Source organism: Megalops cyprinoides, chromosome 25, assembly GCF_013368585.1.
Source record: "Megalops cyprinoides isolate fMegCyp1 chromosome 25, fMegCyp1.pri, whole genome shotgun sequence".
Lineage (NCBI taxonomy): Eukaryota > Metazoa > Chordata > Actinopteri > Elopiformes > Megalopidae > Megalops > Megalops cyprinoides.
The window spans coordinates 1,184,212-1,202,604 of record NC_050607.1 but is presented as its reverse complement, the minus strand read 5'-3'; the positions used below and the strand labels follow the sequence as shown (position 1 = coordinate 1,202,604).

At 50.9% G+C, this 18,393-nt stretch overlaps 1 protein-coding gene across 6 annotated transcripts in view; it reads left to right on the top strand.

Annotated features, from left to right (window-relative positions):
• Positions 1-917: 917 nt before the first annotated feature.
• Positions 918-18,393, top strand: part of LOC118771797 (myotubularin-related protein 5-like) — a 56,778-nt gene continuing 39,302 nt past the window's right edge. For all 6 annotated transcript variants that reach the window (XM_036519851.1, XM_036519850.1, XM_036519847.1 and 3 more), the window contains exon 1: positions 918-1,135. In XM_036519851.1, coding sequence (XP_036375744.1) covers positions 1,081-1,135 — 55 coding nt within the window. In that variant the 5' untranslated portion in view covers positions 918-1,080. The remainder of the gene's footprint in view (positions 1,136-18,393) is intronic.

The following is an 18,393-nucleotide window of genomic DNA, read 5'->3' as shown; positions in this document are numbered from 1 at the left end:
TTCATCTTGCTGCTGCACAGCTCTCTTTGAACTATCAGACCTCAATCACCTCAGCTCTTTTTATGGTATAATATGGTAATCATCCTCAGGTGGTCTTTTGATGTTCAGCGGTTTTCAGAAGGGATTCACACCCTATATGGACGTGTGGTCACTGATGCTGATAACAGACAGAAGGGTGTTCCCATCTAATTGAGTGCATTTTCATCATATGTCAATAACACACGTTTGGTGTGTGACTATATAAGTTAGTCAAGGCAGAATAACACACTCATCCCCCAACACTGCAGTCCGAATTATTGAGTCACTGCAGTCTGCATAAATGAAATGAATGACGTTCTTTTGATAATGTCTGTATTCAGACCTAAAAAAACACCCCCACAGTTTCAGTCCAGGTATGTGTCATAAGTGGTGCATTTGAAGAGTAACGAAAGCTCACCACCATGTCCAAAAAGATAATTCCAAGGGATGATGGCTAAAGTCTTTGATAGCAGGGGTTTAATAACCAGTTCCCTCCCAAAGTGAAACACACATGTCTACAAGCCTTTGAGAAGATGACATTACTATTTACCAGACAGCAACAACAGCTTCTTGTTGGCATGTAATACTGATATGCCGTCTTTGCCTTTGGATCTCCAAGTTGTAACTACAAGCAGCGACTTGTTCGTCTTGTGTATCAGTCGCTATGCCAACCAGTATTTACGAGTTAAGTCTTTACTGTGTCCAGATGCACGAAGCGAAACAAGACCAGGAGACACGTGAGCGAGTCAGATTCTGTATGCTCGTATGTGTGGAATAACTCACACTCACAGTACTATGAAATCGTGGCGCACAGTCTGTGTTTTGCTGTGAAGTTAAACACGCGGCGTTTAATGTCATGCGCGGCACTCCCTGCGGCTCAGTGCGCAGGCGCGCCGCTCCTGTCAGGGTGAGAGCGCTTACAGTATGGCGACGGGGTGCTGCTGGAAGGATGCTGCTGTTGCTGATGATGTCTGTCCAGGCATCAGAATGTGAGCCAGATATCAGCGCTGAAAGCAAAGCAAGCGAAACGGGCCCGACGCCCTGATCTCCTACTGCATCGACATGGCCAGGCTCGCCGACTACTTCGTGGTGGTCGGTTACGACCTCGATAAGCGGGGTGAGTGTGGAACGGTGTTTTTCTGCCCGTCGTAAACAGGAGGCGGAGGAAAGGGAGGCGGGGACCGGCCGGGACGGGACAAAACGCAGCTCCCTGTCGCCGAGATTTCAGCTCGGCGTGTCGCTGCAGGCAGCAATCGCGGATGCCTATGGCCTGGACGCAGAGGGCGAAATAATCAGCGCCTTCCGTTTTAATCTGGAAATAAAGAGTTATAACTGAAGGGAATCGCGCAATAATGTTGGAGCATGTGCCTGTCATTAGTACTGTCCTGCGCTGGGTATAGCGTTAGCTCGCTGCTTGGAGGGGTCCAGAGCCGTGTAGAGAGACATGGCTACATGGCCCTGGAGGGGTTATAGCTGAAGATTTAACCAACAAGCTGTCCTGCTAATTTAAAGTCCGGCCAGCAGTAGTGAACTCGGGGCTGCTTAGTTACAGTGGGGATTTCCCCATTAGGGACATGGCTAATTGACCAGCCAGACCATAATCCGAATGCGTAAAAATAGAGCAACTTTGTAAAAAATCTGCTTATTGTACATGGTTGTGATTGTGAAAGTAAAACGAAGTCAGTGCAATCAGCACCGATAAGTGGGAGCCAGCTAGCTGGTACAGTGATCAACACTGAGCAGCAACAGCACGCTGGGTAGTGGACCACCGGTGGCTGTACAACAGTCCTTTGCTGTGCACTTTGAAATGAACTTCAGTGTGCATCTAAAGCATGAACATATTTATGTGCCGGTGGAGCCGTTATTTTCCTCATTCATTGCGGTTTATGAAGTCTGAATGAGCTTGTCACGTGTGGAAATGTTCTCGCCAGCCTGCGAAATTCGTCAGGATCGTGACACACTGCTGTTGCTGTTGTGCTGGGATGCGGAGAGGAGTCGTGTGTGTGGTTGTTTTCTGAATCTGCCATCGTTTGTGGCCTACATTTGTACCATACGGTGGCTCTCTACAATGAAAAATTGATGCATCTTTCTGAATGCGGGGCGTTGAATGATCGGGCGCAGGCAGTTGGAAAAGAGTGGTCTTATAGAATACATTCTGCTTCTGATTTATTCATGAAATATATGAAGTCTGCTCATCAACTGAACTAGACTTCTGTGTCCAAAACAAGTCTGGGAGGATGAGAGTTGTTGAGTGCCAGCATGCTTGTCCTGGGGAAAATAGCCTCATGGTTCAATATATGTGTTCTGAACAGAGTAGGACTTCACCAGGCACTCACAGGAAATGTAAACGTTGACCTTGTCATGACCCTCTAATATGGTGCTGCTGTTTCAGTAGATGTCTGTTTCTCTGTAGGCATGTGTGAGCTGGGAGTTTTAACACACACTGACACGTCTGCTTTGCCTCTTGTTTGGCACCTCTGAGTGCACACGTCCCAGTGTGTTAATAATCTTATCATGATTCCTGTCAGCAGTGGCAATATATCAGGCCATATGCTTCGCTGTGCAAATACTGTCCCTGCCATTGCTGAACTGAAAGTTACTTTGCCGGAACCTTTTAGTTTAGCAATTTATATAATGACTGGAAGTGCTGCGCTATCTAACCAGCGGGGAGGGAAGAGCGCATAGTGTTCTGCTCCCGAACGATAAAGGCTTCCTGATACTGTGGCATCGTAATGCAGGGGCGGGAGCTTTGCATGCTGACAGTGAAGGTATAGCCATGCTGCCGTCTCCACTCTGACCATCACTAACGAACATCAGCACTGCTGCTGTATGGAATCTTATTATTCATGATTATGATTGAAGGATATGATAACTTTTTCCAACCGTTAGAAATTGGGGCAAATGCTTACGGTTGAACTGAATTCCCTCTGATACATAATATGTCAGTACCTGGAAAATGACCTGCAAGTATATGGATTCATGAGAAATCGCAGAATTCAGCGGTGAGGGCCGGGATGGTGGGGAAGGTGGGAATGACCCTGAGTGGGTGGGGTGCATTGCGGATACTTGCATTACAGTACAATACTGTTGATTACAGTCATCCTCCAGGCAACTACAGCAGAAAGGTAACCCCATCCAGCACAGATTCAAACAGAATGCAAACAGATTGTGTTCTCCAGCCCTCAGTGACCATGCTGGGGACAGGTCTGTCCTTGCTGTTACCTGGAGGTACACTGTAGTGGTGAGTTTAGGCTGAGTGAAGGTGAGGTGGGCTGCAGGCCACTGGGTTTCGTGTAGAGGAATGTCACAGGGCAGGTGTGTCTCTAAAAGCAGACACTCCCCCCCCCCCCCCCCCCCCCCCCCGGGGTCTGAGCGCTGTGTTTGACTGGAGGCAGGGGCTCAGCAGAGTGAGCATTTTTGGGCATGAGTTAAAAGCCTTGAGTGAGCAGACAGGCAGGAGACCGGGGTCCGGGCTCTGTCCTGAACCTCCAGAGCAGCAGGGTGCCTGTGTGGATCCATGCTATGATAGGCTTCTCCATAATTCAGAGAATGCCCTCTTCCCTCCAGCTGGGTTATTAGCGTAGTTTATTTGGATCCCCATCAGCTGGTGCAAATGCAGGAGCTATTCTAGCTATTCTAGGATGGTTGCAGTGCAGCATGGAAGCTTGGAAGCTTGTTTAATAATTCAGGTTTCCTTTCCCTTTCAGTTGGAGTAGTATGTAATGCATGTTTCTCCTCGGTCTGTGTAAAACCAAGGGAAAGCACTGAGGGAAGGAGTCCTGTAGGGCCGGGTTCTGCTTCATGACCACGGTCCCGTCTCAGCTTTAATTTAGCTTTTTTGTCATCTGTCTTTGGCACCAGACAAAGCTCTACATGAAATTGGCGTTCTGGTTGACATGATTTGTTTTTTTGAAGGCAGTCTGTTGACTAGACATGTGCTGATTAGAACTGTTACAGCGCAGTGCTGATTGCTGGGGATGAACAGGGAAAGTGGAGAGAGTGTCAGAGGGCCATCTCAGGAAACAGGTCCCTGCACAGGACAGTCACTCATTTATCAGACTGAACTCCGATTGGATGAGAGATATCTACTGAACTCCGATTGGCTGAGAGATACCTAAGAACGTGGTGGGTTGAAAAAGACAAGCTGTGAGTGTTTACGTGAAGGAGTGAGCGGGTGGCGAGAGATTCGGCTGCACCAAAGCCCTTCACAGAGTTCTGAGGACGTGGCATGTTCAGCGGATGCGCCTAAACATTGCATATTACATGCATTTCAGAAGAATCCTTTCAGCCCCTATAAAGGCTGATGTGGAAAGACAGCTCTCTCTGTCAGCTTTGAGACGGTGTTCACTGAACATCCATCTCTGCTCCGATTACATCTAATGTCTCACTGATTATGCTCCACCCACTTACTTTGGCTGCAGGGTGCGATTTCTAATGCATCATACTGTAATTTTGTTTTAAGGTGTGTGCAAGAGCTCTTTCCTCAATTGTGATGTACTGGTGTGACTTTAATCTGTGCTTTATATTGTGCTCCCTGCCCTGCTGTCTCCAAGCTGATGCAGTGGAAACCTTCGCAGTGGTAAATCAACGGCCAGGCTAATGCTCTTTTGAGGCTTTGCCTGCCTTAATATCACACATACAGACAGAAAGGTCAGGGCACAGCCTCTGTATCTGTGTCAAAGTGGCATATGTGTTTGAGGAAACAGAAACAAATTGTCATGTACACCCTAAAGAGTGTTAAATCATGAAGAAAGTATTGCATTAGACCACTGATTCTCAATCCTGCTCCTGGGGCCCCCCCTGCTCCGCATGTTTTCAATCTTTACCTACCTGACTGAACTCCTCAGTGGCACTTTTGATTAGCTAAGCACACCTGATTTAATCAAGAGCAAGAACACTAATTTCAATCAGGTGTGTTTGGAGCAAGGGCAGATAGAAGATATGCGGGACAGGGGGGCTCCAGGAGTAGGATTGAGAAACACTGCATTAGACAGAGTTTGGAAAGACCACAGAAGAGGTCTGTAAACCTCATCCCCATTTGCACCAGTAAAAAGCCTGCCTTTGGCGGCAGTGCTATAGACTCTACCTGCTCCTGCTTCCTGCATCAGCCTCTCATGATGGCAGGGGATTGGTCAGTCGTGGCTGTGGCCTGAGAGCAGGAGTGCTGGGAAAGCAGTGAGGCATGCTGGGAGTTTGGGCAGAGGCAGCTTTCACGGTCCAGATGCAGTGGCAGGGCTCCGTGGCTCAGCTTTGCGTTTGCTGACTCAGTGCTGCTTGGCATCGGGCTTCGGCTGCCTGCTCATTTACACCGATTATCTCTATCACTTTCTCTCCCCAGAGAAGCCTGAATAGTTATTTCATTGCATGGTTAATGGCCTGTAATGCTTCAGACTTTATTTGAAGGCGTGTTTTGTAGAGAAAACCGCAGTCGTCCTTGCCAGAGCAGAGCTGTATTTACCCGTCTGCGTCTGGAGGGTGTAGGGTGACCCTGCCCTTTGTCTCTTGGCCAGGGAGGGCCTCGCATTCTTGTTTTAATTATCAGGAGCGCTGGGATAAGTAAGAGTGACAGAATGAATCCCAGTAACCCGAGCAAACGCACCCCTCTCCGGTGAGACGCAGGGAGGGCTCTGAGCGGCTGGTGTCATCCTCCCTGCCGCTGTGACTGAGTGCATGTGAGGAGCTCACCTACGCTGTGACTGAGTGCATGTGAGGAGCTCACCTACGCTGTGACTGAGTGCATGTGAGGAGCTCACCTACGCTGTGACACGCAGGGAGGAAGAGAGAACAGACAGCAGGAAGCTGAGGTCAGAGAGAGAAGGCCGCGCGCTCACCGCACCCCTTATATAGACATGCCGACTCGCTCACCTCCGGCCTCCTGACGGAGACATGAAGCCCAGCCTGCACAAGAGCAGCCAGAGCAGAGCTGCACAGGTGGAGTGATGCAGGCGTCTGCCACGCTTACTGAGTTTGCTGCTGTTTTATGTCCTACTCTTGTGGCATCTGCGTGTCACATGCTTAACGCCTGTCAGTTGGAGACTGAAGCCTAAAGAATATCGGAGGGCATTTAGACTGGTGTACATATGTCCACATTCTCCCAGGTTAGATGTTGGCTGGATATTATCACAGCCAATCTGTGTGTTTGCAGTAGAAAGTGATTAACTGTGCATTGCCTTGTTTTTGTGGGAGAGACAATGTAGTATATGTTGATAAGGAGAGGTCAGGAGGCAGTCTGAGGGAGGCATAGGGCAGGTCCAGGCTGGTGTCACTGAGATGGTGAGCTGCACATACAGTGATCTCTCACAGCACCCTGTCATAGGAAAATAGGAAAGAGCACTCTAATTCGGTATAAGTAGTGCAGTGATTATTCAGCAGGAAAAGCCAAACAGGCAACAGTAATTGCACATTAAAGAGATGCAAAGTGGTTACAAATGCATTCAAAACAAAGATGAATGTGCTGTAGCTGCTGCTGTCTCCAGTGCAGCAGACACTCACAGAATGAGCTGTACCCCTTTCCTACTGTAGAGCTGGAACCAGGCTTGCTCATTATACCCCTTTCCCACTGCAGAGCTGGAACCAGGCTTGCTCATTATACCCCTTTCCCACTGTAGAGCTGGAACCAGGCTTGCTCATTATACCCCTTTCCCACTGTAGAGCTGGAACCAGGCTGGTTCATTATACCCCTTTCCCACTGCAGAGCTGGAACCAGGCTGGCTCATTATACCCCTTTTGCATTGGAGAGCTGGGGCCAGGTTGCCAGGGTCAGGACTCAAAGTGGGCTGATCTGTGACAGCACGATGGCTGTACGGCCGTGGTATATGATGTCACTCTGAATGCTGGCTTCTGCACAGATAGAGACTGCCTGCAGTCCGACGCTGGCGTTGAATAGACCCCATATCGCCCCTGTCTGTTGCCGTCTGCCGGTTTGTCAGTGATGCCGTTTATGATTTGGGTTCGGGTTCGGGTTTTCTGTATCCACAGCTGGCCTGGGGCTGGTGTGAGCAGCCCCAGCAGGCTGAGCTGCCACTGTGCCTGACACAGAGAGTCAGTGCGAAAGGAGATAAGCCAGGCTGGTTCCAGCTGTAGAAGGGGAGAATGGGGTGTGAAATATGCCTGCATCTCCTGGATCACTGCACTAAGGCTGTAAAAGGCCGCATCCACACAGTGTGGGGTGTGGGTCCCCTGAGAGTGCAGGAGGCCAAAGGGCTGACTGGTCTCAGGGAAGCCGGAGCCCCCCCTCTCCCCCTCCGCCTCCCCCAAGCCCCCTCCCCTCCCCCCGCCCGGCCTGGCTCTAAAGCGCCTTCTGCAGCCTGCAGAGAGAGGCGGCCCGCCTCGCAGTCACAGGGTAAACTGTTACAGATCCTCGAATCCAGGCCTGCAGACCTGATTGATAAAGTGTATTAGAGCCCATGGGCTGCACTGGAAGATTAGGAGGTGGAGGGGAAGGAGGACTCTTAAAATGGATTACACTGTCTGTATCACACACACGCTCACGGACACACGCTCACACACACACACACACGCACACATATGCACACAGCACGAAAGGCTGTTGAGGAATCAGTTACCAGTCTTGGGATTCTGTTTAAGATGCAATCTATCTGCAATTTGAGACCAAGTTCTGGAAAACATTCAAGTTTCAGAGATGCAGCATGAATGCTGGTCTTTATGTCCTCGGGGAAAGCGGTATCATTCTCCAAAAGCTGTTTAGAATTCTGCATTTTTATAAAGCATCCAGTGATTCTGCATTTTATATTTTATATTAGTTGCTTCATGTGATGTGACTGTTTTTCACCTGTGACCATACTGCATAACTAAGATTTTTACAAAATAACGCTCCAACTTTTTTATTTTTCAAATTTATTTTGAAAAAAGATTCCTCCGCTATCTGACTGGCTGACTTTGGAAGAAGAGCTGTGTCACGCCTTCAGAGAAGCAGAGAAAGAGAGACAGACAGAAAGAGAGACAGACAGAAAGAGAGACAGACAGAAAGAGCGAGTACAGTAGAAGAGAGAACAAAGAGAGAATGTGAAAGGGCATGTGTGACAGAGAGAGAGGGAGGGGTGTGGAGACCTCAGTGTCCCCGGGCCCGTCTGTCTGATGACCCCGCCCCCTTGGGGGTGTCACTCACAGCTCTGAGCATCTAGTGCAGGGGCTCCAAGCTCTCTCTGCTGAAACCGGCGTTTCCACTCCCCCCTGGTCCCCCCCGCCCCCCCCCCCCCCCCCCCCCCCCCCAACAGCAGCTTGGCTGCCCCTGTGCTGTCTCCACAGCCTGCTGACCAGGGCCGACAGTGTGCTGGCCAGCCCCAGCCAGAGCGTGCCGTTAGCAGTGCTAACTCCAGTGCTAACTCCAGTGCTAGCCAGGATCCACATGTACTCAGCATCAGTGGGGTATGAGAATAACACGGGAGCCAGCGTTTCTCCCTCCGCTGTGAGCCAGCAAGCAAACGCAAACAGTGCAGACGGCCCCTCATTCTTTCGTAAGTAAACACCACACAAGAGGATGTGGCCTACCAGAAAGAGTGCAGCTCCCAGCATGTTTCCATGACAGCAGCGTGTAAGTAGTAGGTATAAGCATACACTTGAGAGCAAACCACCGTCTTGGGTCCCCTACAGCTTATGGCAAAAGGAAAGGGTCACCCTTCAGAGGCCCTCTCTCAAAGCCTGTTCTCTTCAATGCTGCCTGTCCACTCAGGGAGATGCCAAATCCACACAGCCAGCCACTCTGTCACGCTTACGCAGTTGGAGATGCAGGCCCATATGACTGAGACAGAGCTGCTGGATTGTGGGGTATCACAGTGTTAGAGCACCCCACAGTACATGTGGAAAAGGGGAAATATAGCTGGGGTTCCCTGGGGGTCACCAGTCTAATCCAGGAATGACTGTAGCCAGCACCCTCTGTACATTTCTCCTGATTAGCAGGCAGCAAAGCAGGCCACTGAACCCCTTCAGTGAGAATGAGTGGATCACTGACCTGGGTACAGCTGGACCCCTTCCTTACCGACAGCCCTCCTTTCTGACTGCTGTCCTAAACACACACACAAAGTGTGACACATTTCTCTGATTCTGAGCATGATCACAGGAAGATCGTGTGAATATTCGTAGAGAGATCAGGGAAGGAAGACATCAACACCACCTGAGTTTACATCAACATGTCTGTCAGGCAATCAGAGTGTAGCTGAAAGAAAGTACAGATACAGATCCCGTCACCACTGTCAAAAGGTAGGGACCGGGCTGTGAGAGACTGACAGGACCTGAAGACCGTGTGTGTCTGAGTGAGTGTGTGTGTGTGTGTGTGTGTGTGAGTGTGTGTGTGTGTGAGAGAGTGTGAGTGTGTGTGTGATTGTGAGTGTGAGTGTGAGTGTGAGAGAGAGTGTGTGTGTGTGTGTGTGTGTGTGTGTGTGTGTGTGTGTGTGTGTGTGTGTTGAGTGTGAGTGTGAAAGAGTGTGTGTGTGTGTATGTGTGTGTGTGTGTGTGTGTGTGTGTGTGTGTGTGAGAGTGTGAGAGTGTGTGAGAGAGTGTGAGTGTGAGTGTGAGTGTGAGTGTGTGTGTGGTAGTGGGTACTCTGTGTGTTACAGTGGCTGTAGTGTAGTGTAGTGTCTGATTACCTACTTGTTCACATTTGTGACCAGTGAACCACTGAGTGCTGCTCTAGTCCTGCCCTGTGCCACACATGGGATTGTTTGAAAGCTTAAATGGCCTGTGCTTACCGTGCTGGGAGATATCACAGTGCTTATCTGCACATCCACTAACACACACCCTCAACAGCCTCTCAGCTGCTGAGATGCTCTTCATCTGCAGTCAGAGGGCACTCTGTTGTAGAACCAAGGGTGATCCTGCAAATGTGTGTATTAGCTTCAGTTACGCTTGGCACGCTGCGTTTTCTTACCCAGCCAACCTACTTCATTTCTAATGCAGGTAAAGCGATGGCAGAGCACCCCACCTCCATCTCCTCATTGTGAGGGGAATTGGCTGTTAGCTGGTAACAGCTGACCACAGTGTCTTTTGTACATGCTCCCAGTCCTGTGTTCAAACTCTTACCAGCAAAGAGGTTTAGAGGATTATATGAGTGGGGAGGGCACCTGCAGTATGATTAGCCTCAACTCCAGCTCCCCAAAAACCCTCTCTGTTTTTTGTATTATTTTAATGATTGAGATGCCTTGCAGTCTGCTGCTGGATGCAGCTGTAGTGTGGCAGTGTGCTGTGGCTGTAGAGTGTGGCAGTGTGCTGTGGCTGTAGAGTGTGGCAGTGTGCTGTGGCTGTAGAGTGTGACAGTGTGCTGTGGCTGTAGAGTGTGGCAGTGTGCTGTGGCTGTAGAGTGTGGCAGTGTGCTGTGGCTGTAGAATGTGGCAGTGTGGGGGTGCTGTGCTGTGGCTGTAGAGTGTGACAGTGTGCTGTGGCTGTAGAGTGTGACAGTGTGCTGTGGCTGTAGAGTGTGGCAGTGTGCTGTGGCTGTAGAGTGTGACAGTGTGCTGTGGCTGTAGAGTGTGGCAGTGTGCTGTGGCTGTAGAATGTGGCAGTGTGGGGGTGCTGTGCTGTGACAGTGTGGGGGCGCTGTAGAGTGTGGCAGTGTGCTGTGGCTGTAGAGTGTGGCAGTGTGCTGTGGCTGTAGAGTGTGGCAGTGTGCTGTGGCTGTAGAGTGTGGCAGTGTGCTGTGGCTGTAGAGTGTGACAGTGTGCTGTGGCTGTAGAGTGTGGCAGTGTGCTGTGGCTGTAGAGTGTGGCAGTGTGCTGTGGCTGTAGAGTGTGGCAGTGTGGGGGTGCTGTGCTGTGGCTGTAGAGTGTGGCAGTGTGCTGTGGCTGTAGAGTGTGGCAGTGTGCTGTGGCTGTAGAGTGTGGCAGTGTGGGGGTGCTGTGCTGTGGCTGTAGAGTGTGGCAGTGTGGGGGTGCTGTGCTGTGGCTGTAGAGTGTGGCAGTGTGGGGGTGCTGTAGAGTGTGGCAGTGTGCTGTGGCTGTAGAGTGTGGCAGTGTGCTGTGGCTGTAGAGTGTGGCAGTGTGGGGGTGCTGTGCTGTGGCTGTAGAGTGTGGCAGTGTGGGGGTGCTGTGCTGTGGCTGTAGAGTGTGACAGTGTGGGGGCGCTGTAGAGTGTGGCAGTGTGCTGTGGCTGTAGAGTGTGGCAGTGTGGGGGTGCTGTGCTTTGGCTGTAGAATGTGGCAGTGTGGGGGTGCTGTGCTGTGGCTGTAGAGTGTGGCAGTGTGCTGTGGCTGTAGAGTGTGGCAGTGTGCTGTGGCTGTAGAGTGTGGCAGTGTGCTGTGGCTGTAGAATGTGGCAGTGGGGGGTGCTGTGCTGTGGCTGTAGAGTGTGGCAGTGTGCTGTGGCTGTAGAGTGTGGCAGTGTGCTGTGGCTGTAGAGTGTGGCAGTGTGGGGGTGCTGTGCTGTGGCTGTAGAGTGTGGCAGTGTGGGGGTGCTGTGCGAATGTGCGAGGGTGGGGCTGGTGGAGTGACAGGTGGCACAGGGTTGTCTCTCCAGCTGTCCTGTGGCACATTTTCGGATGCCTGCCAGAGTGCCAGGTCTGGCTTCTTTATGAGCAAGCTCAAGACTTACCGCATACCAGTCTGCTGGATATTTCAGGCCGTAAGTAAGGGCCATGTTAATCATGTTCTTGCCTGGATGAGGCTATAGCAGGAGGCCTTAGGGGAACTGCTTATTGTTATTGCTGACAGTGGATCAGCTGGGGAGGATGGCATAGCAGGGCTTTCCTGTGGATGAATTAGTAGCTTCATAAATGCAGTGATGTGGTAATATGTTAGAGATAAGGGAATACTGTTTGGTATGTAGAGGGTGTAAGAATGAGTGGTCTGTCAGGGCCTTTCAGTCTGCTCAATGAGTCCAACCACACAGACCTCCTCTTTTCCTTTTTTACCCTGCATGTTACATACCAGTGAGCAGCAGACACCCTCGGATACCCTTTGAGCTGGAGGGGGGTGAGGCTCTTGGTGGGAGGGAGAGGCTGAGATGGGTGGTGGTGTTGGTTAGTGCAGGAAGTGTCTGTGGAATCCTCCAGCGACCACACCGCCCAGGCAGCGACAGGCTGGGACTGCAGACACCTCGGCCTCCAGCGTGCCACCACAGCAGCCACACCACCCATCACTCAGCCTGGTTTCCCATCATGCTCCTCTCTCAGCCTCTGACTCATGCTGGGGCTGAATGTCAGTACCTCACACGTACACACTCACAGGGATGCTGTCAACTTCCTACTTTTCTCCTGTAGTTTACTTCTTCTCAAGTTCATGCGTTTAATCCTGTCATGTGATCTTTTTTTTAAGAATATATCATCTCGGAATCTTGTCACACATAGTCACCTCCGTATCCGTGGGCAGATGGTTGGGCTAGTATCACAGCATGCCAACACAAACTCATCTCATTAGATCACATTTCACGTTCTGCTTGATCAAAAAAAATCGTGTTTAATGTTCTTGTTTCAGCCCAGTTACGATTACCTTTTCAGAGCATGTTGAACACTCAGTAATTTAGACAAAGCAATCTAGTGAATGTAAGTGCATGCCCAAGGGACGAAGCCACTAAGAACAGGCTGTGTAAGCTTCACTCTCTAGGCAGGCGGTGGCCAAGTTCTGACCCAGGTTCAGCTAACTCATCTACAGTCTTCAGTCCTACTATTTTGTCAAAGAATTGAAGAGCTGATCCAGAGTCAGCACAGAGGGGGCATCAGCATGCTGTGAGTGGAACTGCTGCTGCTCTGAGGTCCGGTAGTGCAGTGGAGGGGCAGCTGTGTGCAGATGCACTGGAGTCAGGGGCTGTTCGGAGCTTCAGGTTAATGCCCTTTCAGTACCAAACCACTTTTACTCAACAGGGCTGTGATTGGACACATCATGGTCTGTAATGTGAGGAAAAGCTTGTTGAGTCAACAGTGGATTGTTTAAACATGAGTCATGTCAGTAATGGATTTTACATTAGGCAAAGGCTCAGTAGTATTCAGAGTGTTGTATACCATGATGTGTGGCTGTAGAGTGAATCGCAGAGAAATGCTTCAGGATTGGAGTTGCCCTGCGGAGCGGACAGAGCAGTGCAGGGAAATGGAAGCTGTGATTTCATATCTCCTCCATGCCAGCCATGTGCCTCTCATGGGCGTGGCTGTGTACTGCACGTGAGGGCCACACCCTCAGAGCTGTCCCTCCAATCATGGCCCAGGGAAAAGGCCGGCAGCCGGGGAGGGCTTTGGGTCTGGCCCAAGCTTCGCTGGACAGTTCAGAAATCCAGGCCTGCCTCTGCAGCGGTTAGGATGTCTGATCTCCTGTTCCACTTGTTTCCACTCCTGTTTGTTTGTGTTTGTGATCAGAGAGTGTAGCTCATAGTCCCTGACCCTGTAGCAACAGGCAGCCTAGAGCTACAGCTCAGTCCTGCTGCCATAGCGGTTTGTCCACATTTCTGATAACCTGCACCTTTTAGCAGATCCTGTACCATGAGTGTAAAATAGTAACCCAAAGCATTACAGTCGGTATTATATTATAGTAGCAGGCATTGTGTGTGTGTGTATGTATAGGACATATATAAGGCTAAGTTTTGGATATTTTTGTTATGATGCAGTCAGTCTCAGCTTTGAACAGCCTGGATATCTTTGATATTGCTGTGTAAATAAAGTATTCATGAGATGGAAGCTTCACAAAACAGGAAGATGCTGATACATTTTTTATTCAGAGTTTCCATTTTACAGAAGAATAATTGTTGAATTCTGTCCCAACATGGATTTCAGTCTAAAATACTCCCCTCCCCCATTCCCCATGTTCTCACTGAAGCATGGTGTACTGGTTGCTCCTCAGCAGAGACACCCTATTAGTACTCACAGCAGGGGGGAGAGTGTAGCCCCCCCCCCCCCATGCCCTGTTTGCATAAAGCATGTGATGGTGTGGAGATGTGGGTGCAGGAGACCGGGTCTGATGGAGCCCCCCCCCATGTGGAGCGGGGAGCAGGGAGCAGCGCCCGTGGGAGAGGCTCTGAGCTCAGTGACGTCACAGGCCACCGGGGCTTTGGGGCTTTCATGATAGCATCTCTCCTCCGAAGGCCCTGGGCTGCAGCCTTCAGCACAGCGTCAGAGAGCCAGACGTTTTAATCCACTCAAGCAGGAATGGGAACATGGCTCCATGGCAGTCTTCATATCAGCAGGAGTGACCCTGAGATCGGACCCTGAGTTTGGACCCCGAGTTTGGACCGCGCTCGTGTTTAAATGACTCTGGGCTCTGTTTGTTGATTATCAGCTCAGTATTTATTTGCGTCAGAGTCCTGGGACACAGAAAAGACGAGAGCCTTTGTATTCCCAGCTGGGCTTGCAGTGAGAGGCGGGACACCGGGCCCCAGCAGACCGCTCTGATGCAGCAGCTTACCCCCGATTCTCTCTCATGGCAGCGTGTCAGACCCGAATGGCTGACTGAATCTCTGCAGTCGCAGGGATGAAAGCGTGATCATTACTGCAGCAATGTGAGGCAGACCAGGCACCCGGGGAGCCTGCGTCTGAAGCCTCAGTTTAAACGAACAGCACTGATACGAGCGTTAATGAGGAGGCGTGGCCGGCTGTGGCAGGTGTGGAGGGAGAGCAGACGGAGTGCAGACTGATTGAAGCTTTCTGTGAGTGCTGTTGGGCAGGCGGGGCAGACACCTGCATGCAGTGTGTTTTCCTGTGAGATACAAGCTGTTTCTCACAGGCTGTTTCTGTGGAAACAGTGAAGCAGCAGAGCATCACTTCCTGTCTGAGAGTTCTGAGAGTTCTGCTTCACTTTGCACAACGTCCAGTGGGAGGAGTGTCCGTGGTCGGCGGTGTGTGTATATGTGCCTGTGCGTGTGTGCGTGTGTGTACAAGCAATATGAGCTTTTTTAAAGGAAGTATAAGAGTTTTCCTTTTGCTGACTGTGCTGGACGAATGGCTTTTATCCTGGAATTTCAAGATGTGGGATTTTGCTAGAATGCTTCTGTTGGGCTTCTGTTGCAGGAAGCATTGTCGTATTTTCTCTTCACACCCCTGAGAGCAAAGTGGGAAAGTTTGATATTTCGGCTCCGTGCTGCAGCAGGAATGACACAGTTTCCCTCCAGCCTGGGCTGTCAGCCTGCGACCCTCAGCGCGGTTCAGCCTGCGACCCTCAGCGCGGTTCAGCCTGCGACCCTCAGCGCGGTTCAGCCTGCGACCCTCAGCGCGGTTCAGCCTGGCGGCCAGTGCTGCTGACGTGTGTTTTTCGGGGCGTGTCTGTGTTTCTGAGGAGGGGCTGATGGGATATATAGCCGAGGTGATGCGCTGCAGAGCCTCTCAGCTGCAGTTGGAGTCACAGGCTCCTGAAGTGGGTTTTATTGTTTTGTTTTTGAAGATTTCTCTTCTCATGTGTGGAGGTGATGGATTTGATTTGCATTCTGTGCGTCACCACAGCTGCTGTGAAAATGTGTTTCTGTCTGTGATGGTGAAGGGGAGGATATTTGCAGAGCCACCTCCCCTATGAGTCTCACGTGTCCCTGTGTGCTGCCAGTGATAAAGACTGACAGGTTCACACCTGTTCCTGCTGACTGGCAGGTGCCCTGCCCTTTCTGCACACAGCCAGTGCCAGCCTATCCTAGCCTCGAGTCCTATCGCTGCGGCTGAACACGTGGGCCTCAGCTGCGCTCCCACCCCCCAGGCTCCCTCAGGAGCCGCGTGTGGGAACTCTGCACAGTGCTGTGAAAGGGGTCGTGCTACGTGCTGCATGCCACGCACAGCAGGAGCAAACACCGCACGCTTCCTTTCCTCCAAGAGTGCGTCACCTGTCTGTGTGTTCTTTACCTGTCGCTGTGTTGCTCACCTGTCTGTGTGTTATTTACCTGTCGCTGTGTTGCTCACCTGTCTGTGTGTTATTTACCTGTCGCTGTGCTGCTCACCTGTCTGTGTGTTCTTTACCTGTCGCTGTGCTGCTCACCTGTCTGTGTGTTCTTTACCTGTCGCTGTGTTGCTCACCTGTCTGTGTGTTCTTTACCTGTCGCTGTGTTGCTCACCTGTCTGTGTGTTATTTACCTGTCGCTGTGTTGCTCACCTGTCTGTGTGTTCTTTACCTGTCGCTGTGCTGCTCACCTGTCTGTGTGTTATTTACCTGTCGCTGTGTTGCTCACCTGTCTGTGTGTTATTTACCTGTCGCTGTGTTGCTCACCTGTCTGTGTGTTATTTACCTGTCGCTGTGTTGCTCACCTGTCTGTGTGTTCTTTACCTGTCGCTGTGCTGCTCACCTGTCTGTGTGTTATTTACCTGTCGCTGTGTTGCTCACCTGTCTGTGTGTTATTTACCTGTCGCTGTGTTGCTCACCTGTCTGTGTGTTCTTTACCTGTCGCTGTGCTGCTCACCTGTCTGTGTGTTATTTACCTGCCGCTGTGTTGCTCACCTGTCTGTGTGTTCTTTACCTGTCGCTGTGTTGCTCACCTGTCTGTGTGTTATTTACCTGTCGCTGTGTTGCTCACCTGTCTGTGTGTTCTTTACCTGCCGCTATGTGCCTTCCCTGACAGTGGCGTCGGCCGAATGCTGCAGCTCCGCTCGTAAATCCAGTTGCATCAGGAGGACGTGGGGTTTGATTACCCACTGAGCAGCTTTAATTACTGTGCATGGAAATAGTAGCTGGTTGGTGATGCTGTGGCAGTTATGTGGTCAGTAATGTAGCGCACTTTTGGGATTTTGGCTTTTTTGACTGCTGCGCTCCACCCTCTGCTCCCTCCCCCCACGCCTCCACACCCCCCACGCCCCGGCGCCATGCTGACCTGCACACTCTCCCTCCCAAAGGTGTCACTGCTGTCCTACCCATGATGCTGTGCCTCGGAACTGTCAGCTGCAGCCAGCTGTCAGAGATAGAGTTTAAAAAATATTGTGGGAACAGGCTGATGCTTCAGATTGGTTAGGAAGGATCATTTCTCAGGCCAAGGTGAGTGCTAAAAAAGACCCGCTTGCTTACATGAGACTCTATCCTGAAGCTCTCTCCAGGTAGTCTGTCTCCAGATGCTCTGTCCTATGCTGTCTGCAGGTACTCTATACTGAGACTAGTTCCAGATATCGGTCTGTTATTAAGACATCCATCTGATTCCATTCAATGCAAGCGGGTGTCGTATTTCTGCTGTATTATTCTGAGCTCAGACCCCACCCACTTGCTCCCTCAGAGGGCTCCAGTGTGTCCTCTCCAGGGGCTCCGTCTCCCATTCAGCAGACCCTGCAGTCTTCACTGGAGTTCTGTAAAGCAGGAGGGCTTTGTGCTCTGCGTGAAGTGTCCGTAACACAGCTCTCTAGATCACACAGAGAGAGGCAGTGTCTTTCCACACGCATTACCAACTGCGCAAACCCAGCACAGCACAGCCCAGCACACTGCATGCTGCTTACGTTCCAGTGTTCTGCTCACAGGAGGAGATATCAGGGCTGTTTATGTGCGACATCATCCCTGCGCTGAAGGGGCGAGGTGTGCCTCTCCACACACAGCCTGGAAGCGTGACTCCAGATGAAGGACAGGCACATTCACAGAGCAGACTCTGCTGCCATATTGAGTTCCATTCAGGGAGAGCCATGCAGTGAAAAATAAAGGGCGTTTTACCTGATCTTCAGGTAAAAGATCGGATGAAATGCCACGGTATTGGTGGCTTCTCATTACAGGCCTTAAGGGGTAGAGCGTGCTGTGAGTGAGGATATGCTGGAAAACATTGAGATTGGGAGCCACCTGAAGCAGCCGTGCCTCCCTTCTGTAAGGTGAGGCTCTGTAGTGAGCGGTGAGCAGAGCTCTCTCTCTCTCTCTCTCTCTCTCTCTCTCAGCGGTTTCATGTGGATAACACCCTGCAGGGATCTGCTTGTGTTTATGTGTGCTGCTCGCCTGTTTGTGATTATGGCTAATAGGCCCAGCATGTTTAACTGGCTTGGCCCGAAGGTGCAGCATTGGAAGGATTTCTCTTTTTTTATAATTTATTTACTTTGGAATAGCGTTTTTCTCTCGCTGAAACAAAGCGAGTCATGCTTTGGTCCACTCTAAAACAGTGAGGTATTGTAATGCTCACAGAGTGCGCTGTAAGCCTGAAAGAGCTCTCCCATCAGCAGTGGTCTTCTGGCACGGTACCCAACATCCATCCCAGAACGGGACAGATCACCACGGCTGCCTTCCAGAGGGGAAAATCCAGCCGTGTCGGATCCGGTCATTCCTGATGCGAATTCCTTTAACGTCAGTCAATGGCGTTGTGAAGGGAATCCCCTGCGTTCATGCGCTGAGGCTGGAATTCCTTTCTGCTGTACTCAGCTTAGTCCCTTAGGAGAACACTTACCTGAAGCTGTTCAGCTACCCTACCAACAGCCTCATTGTCTGTGTTAATGACTGGCCCTCACGCTCGCTGAAAGCTGAAAGCTCAACGCTGCAAGAGGCTGCTTCTCTCCGTCCCTGTGGCTCCCCTGTGT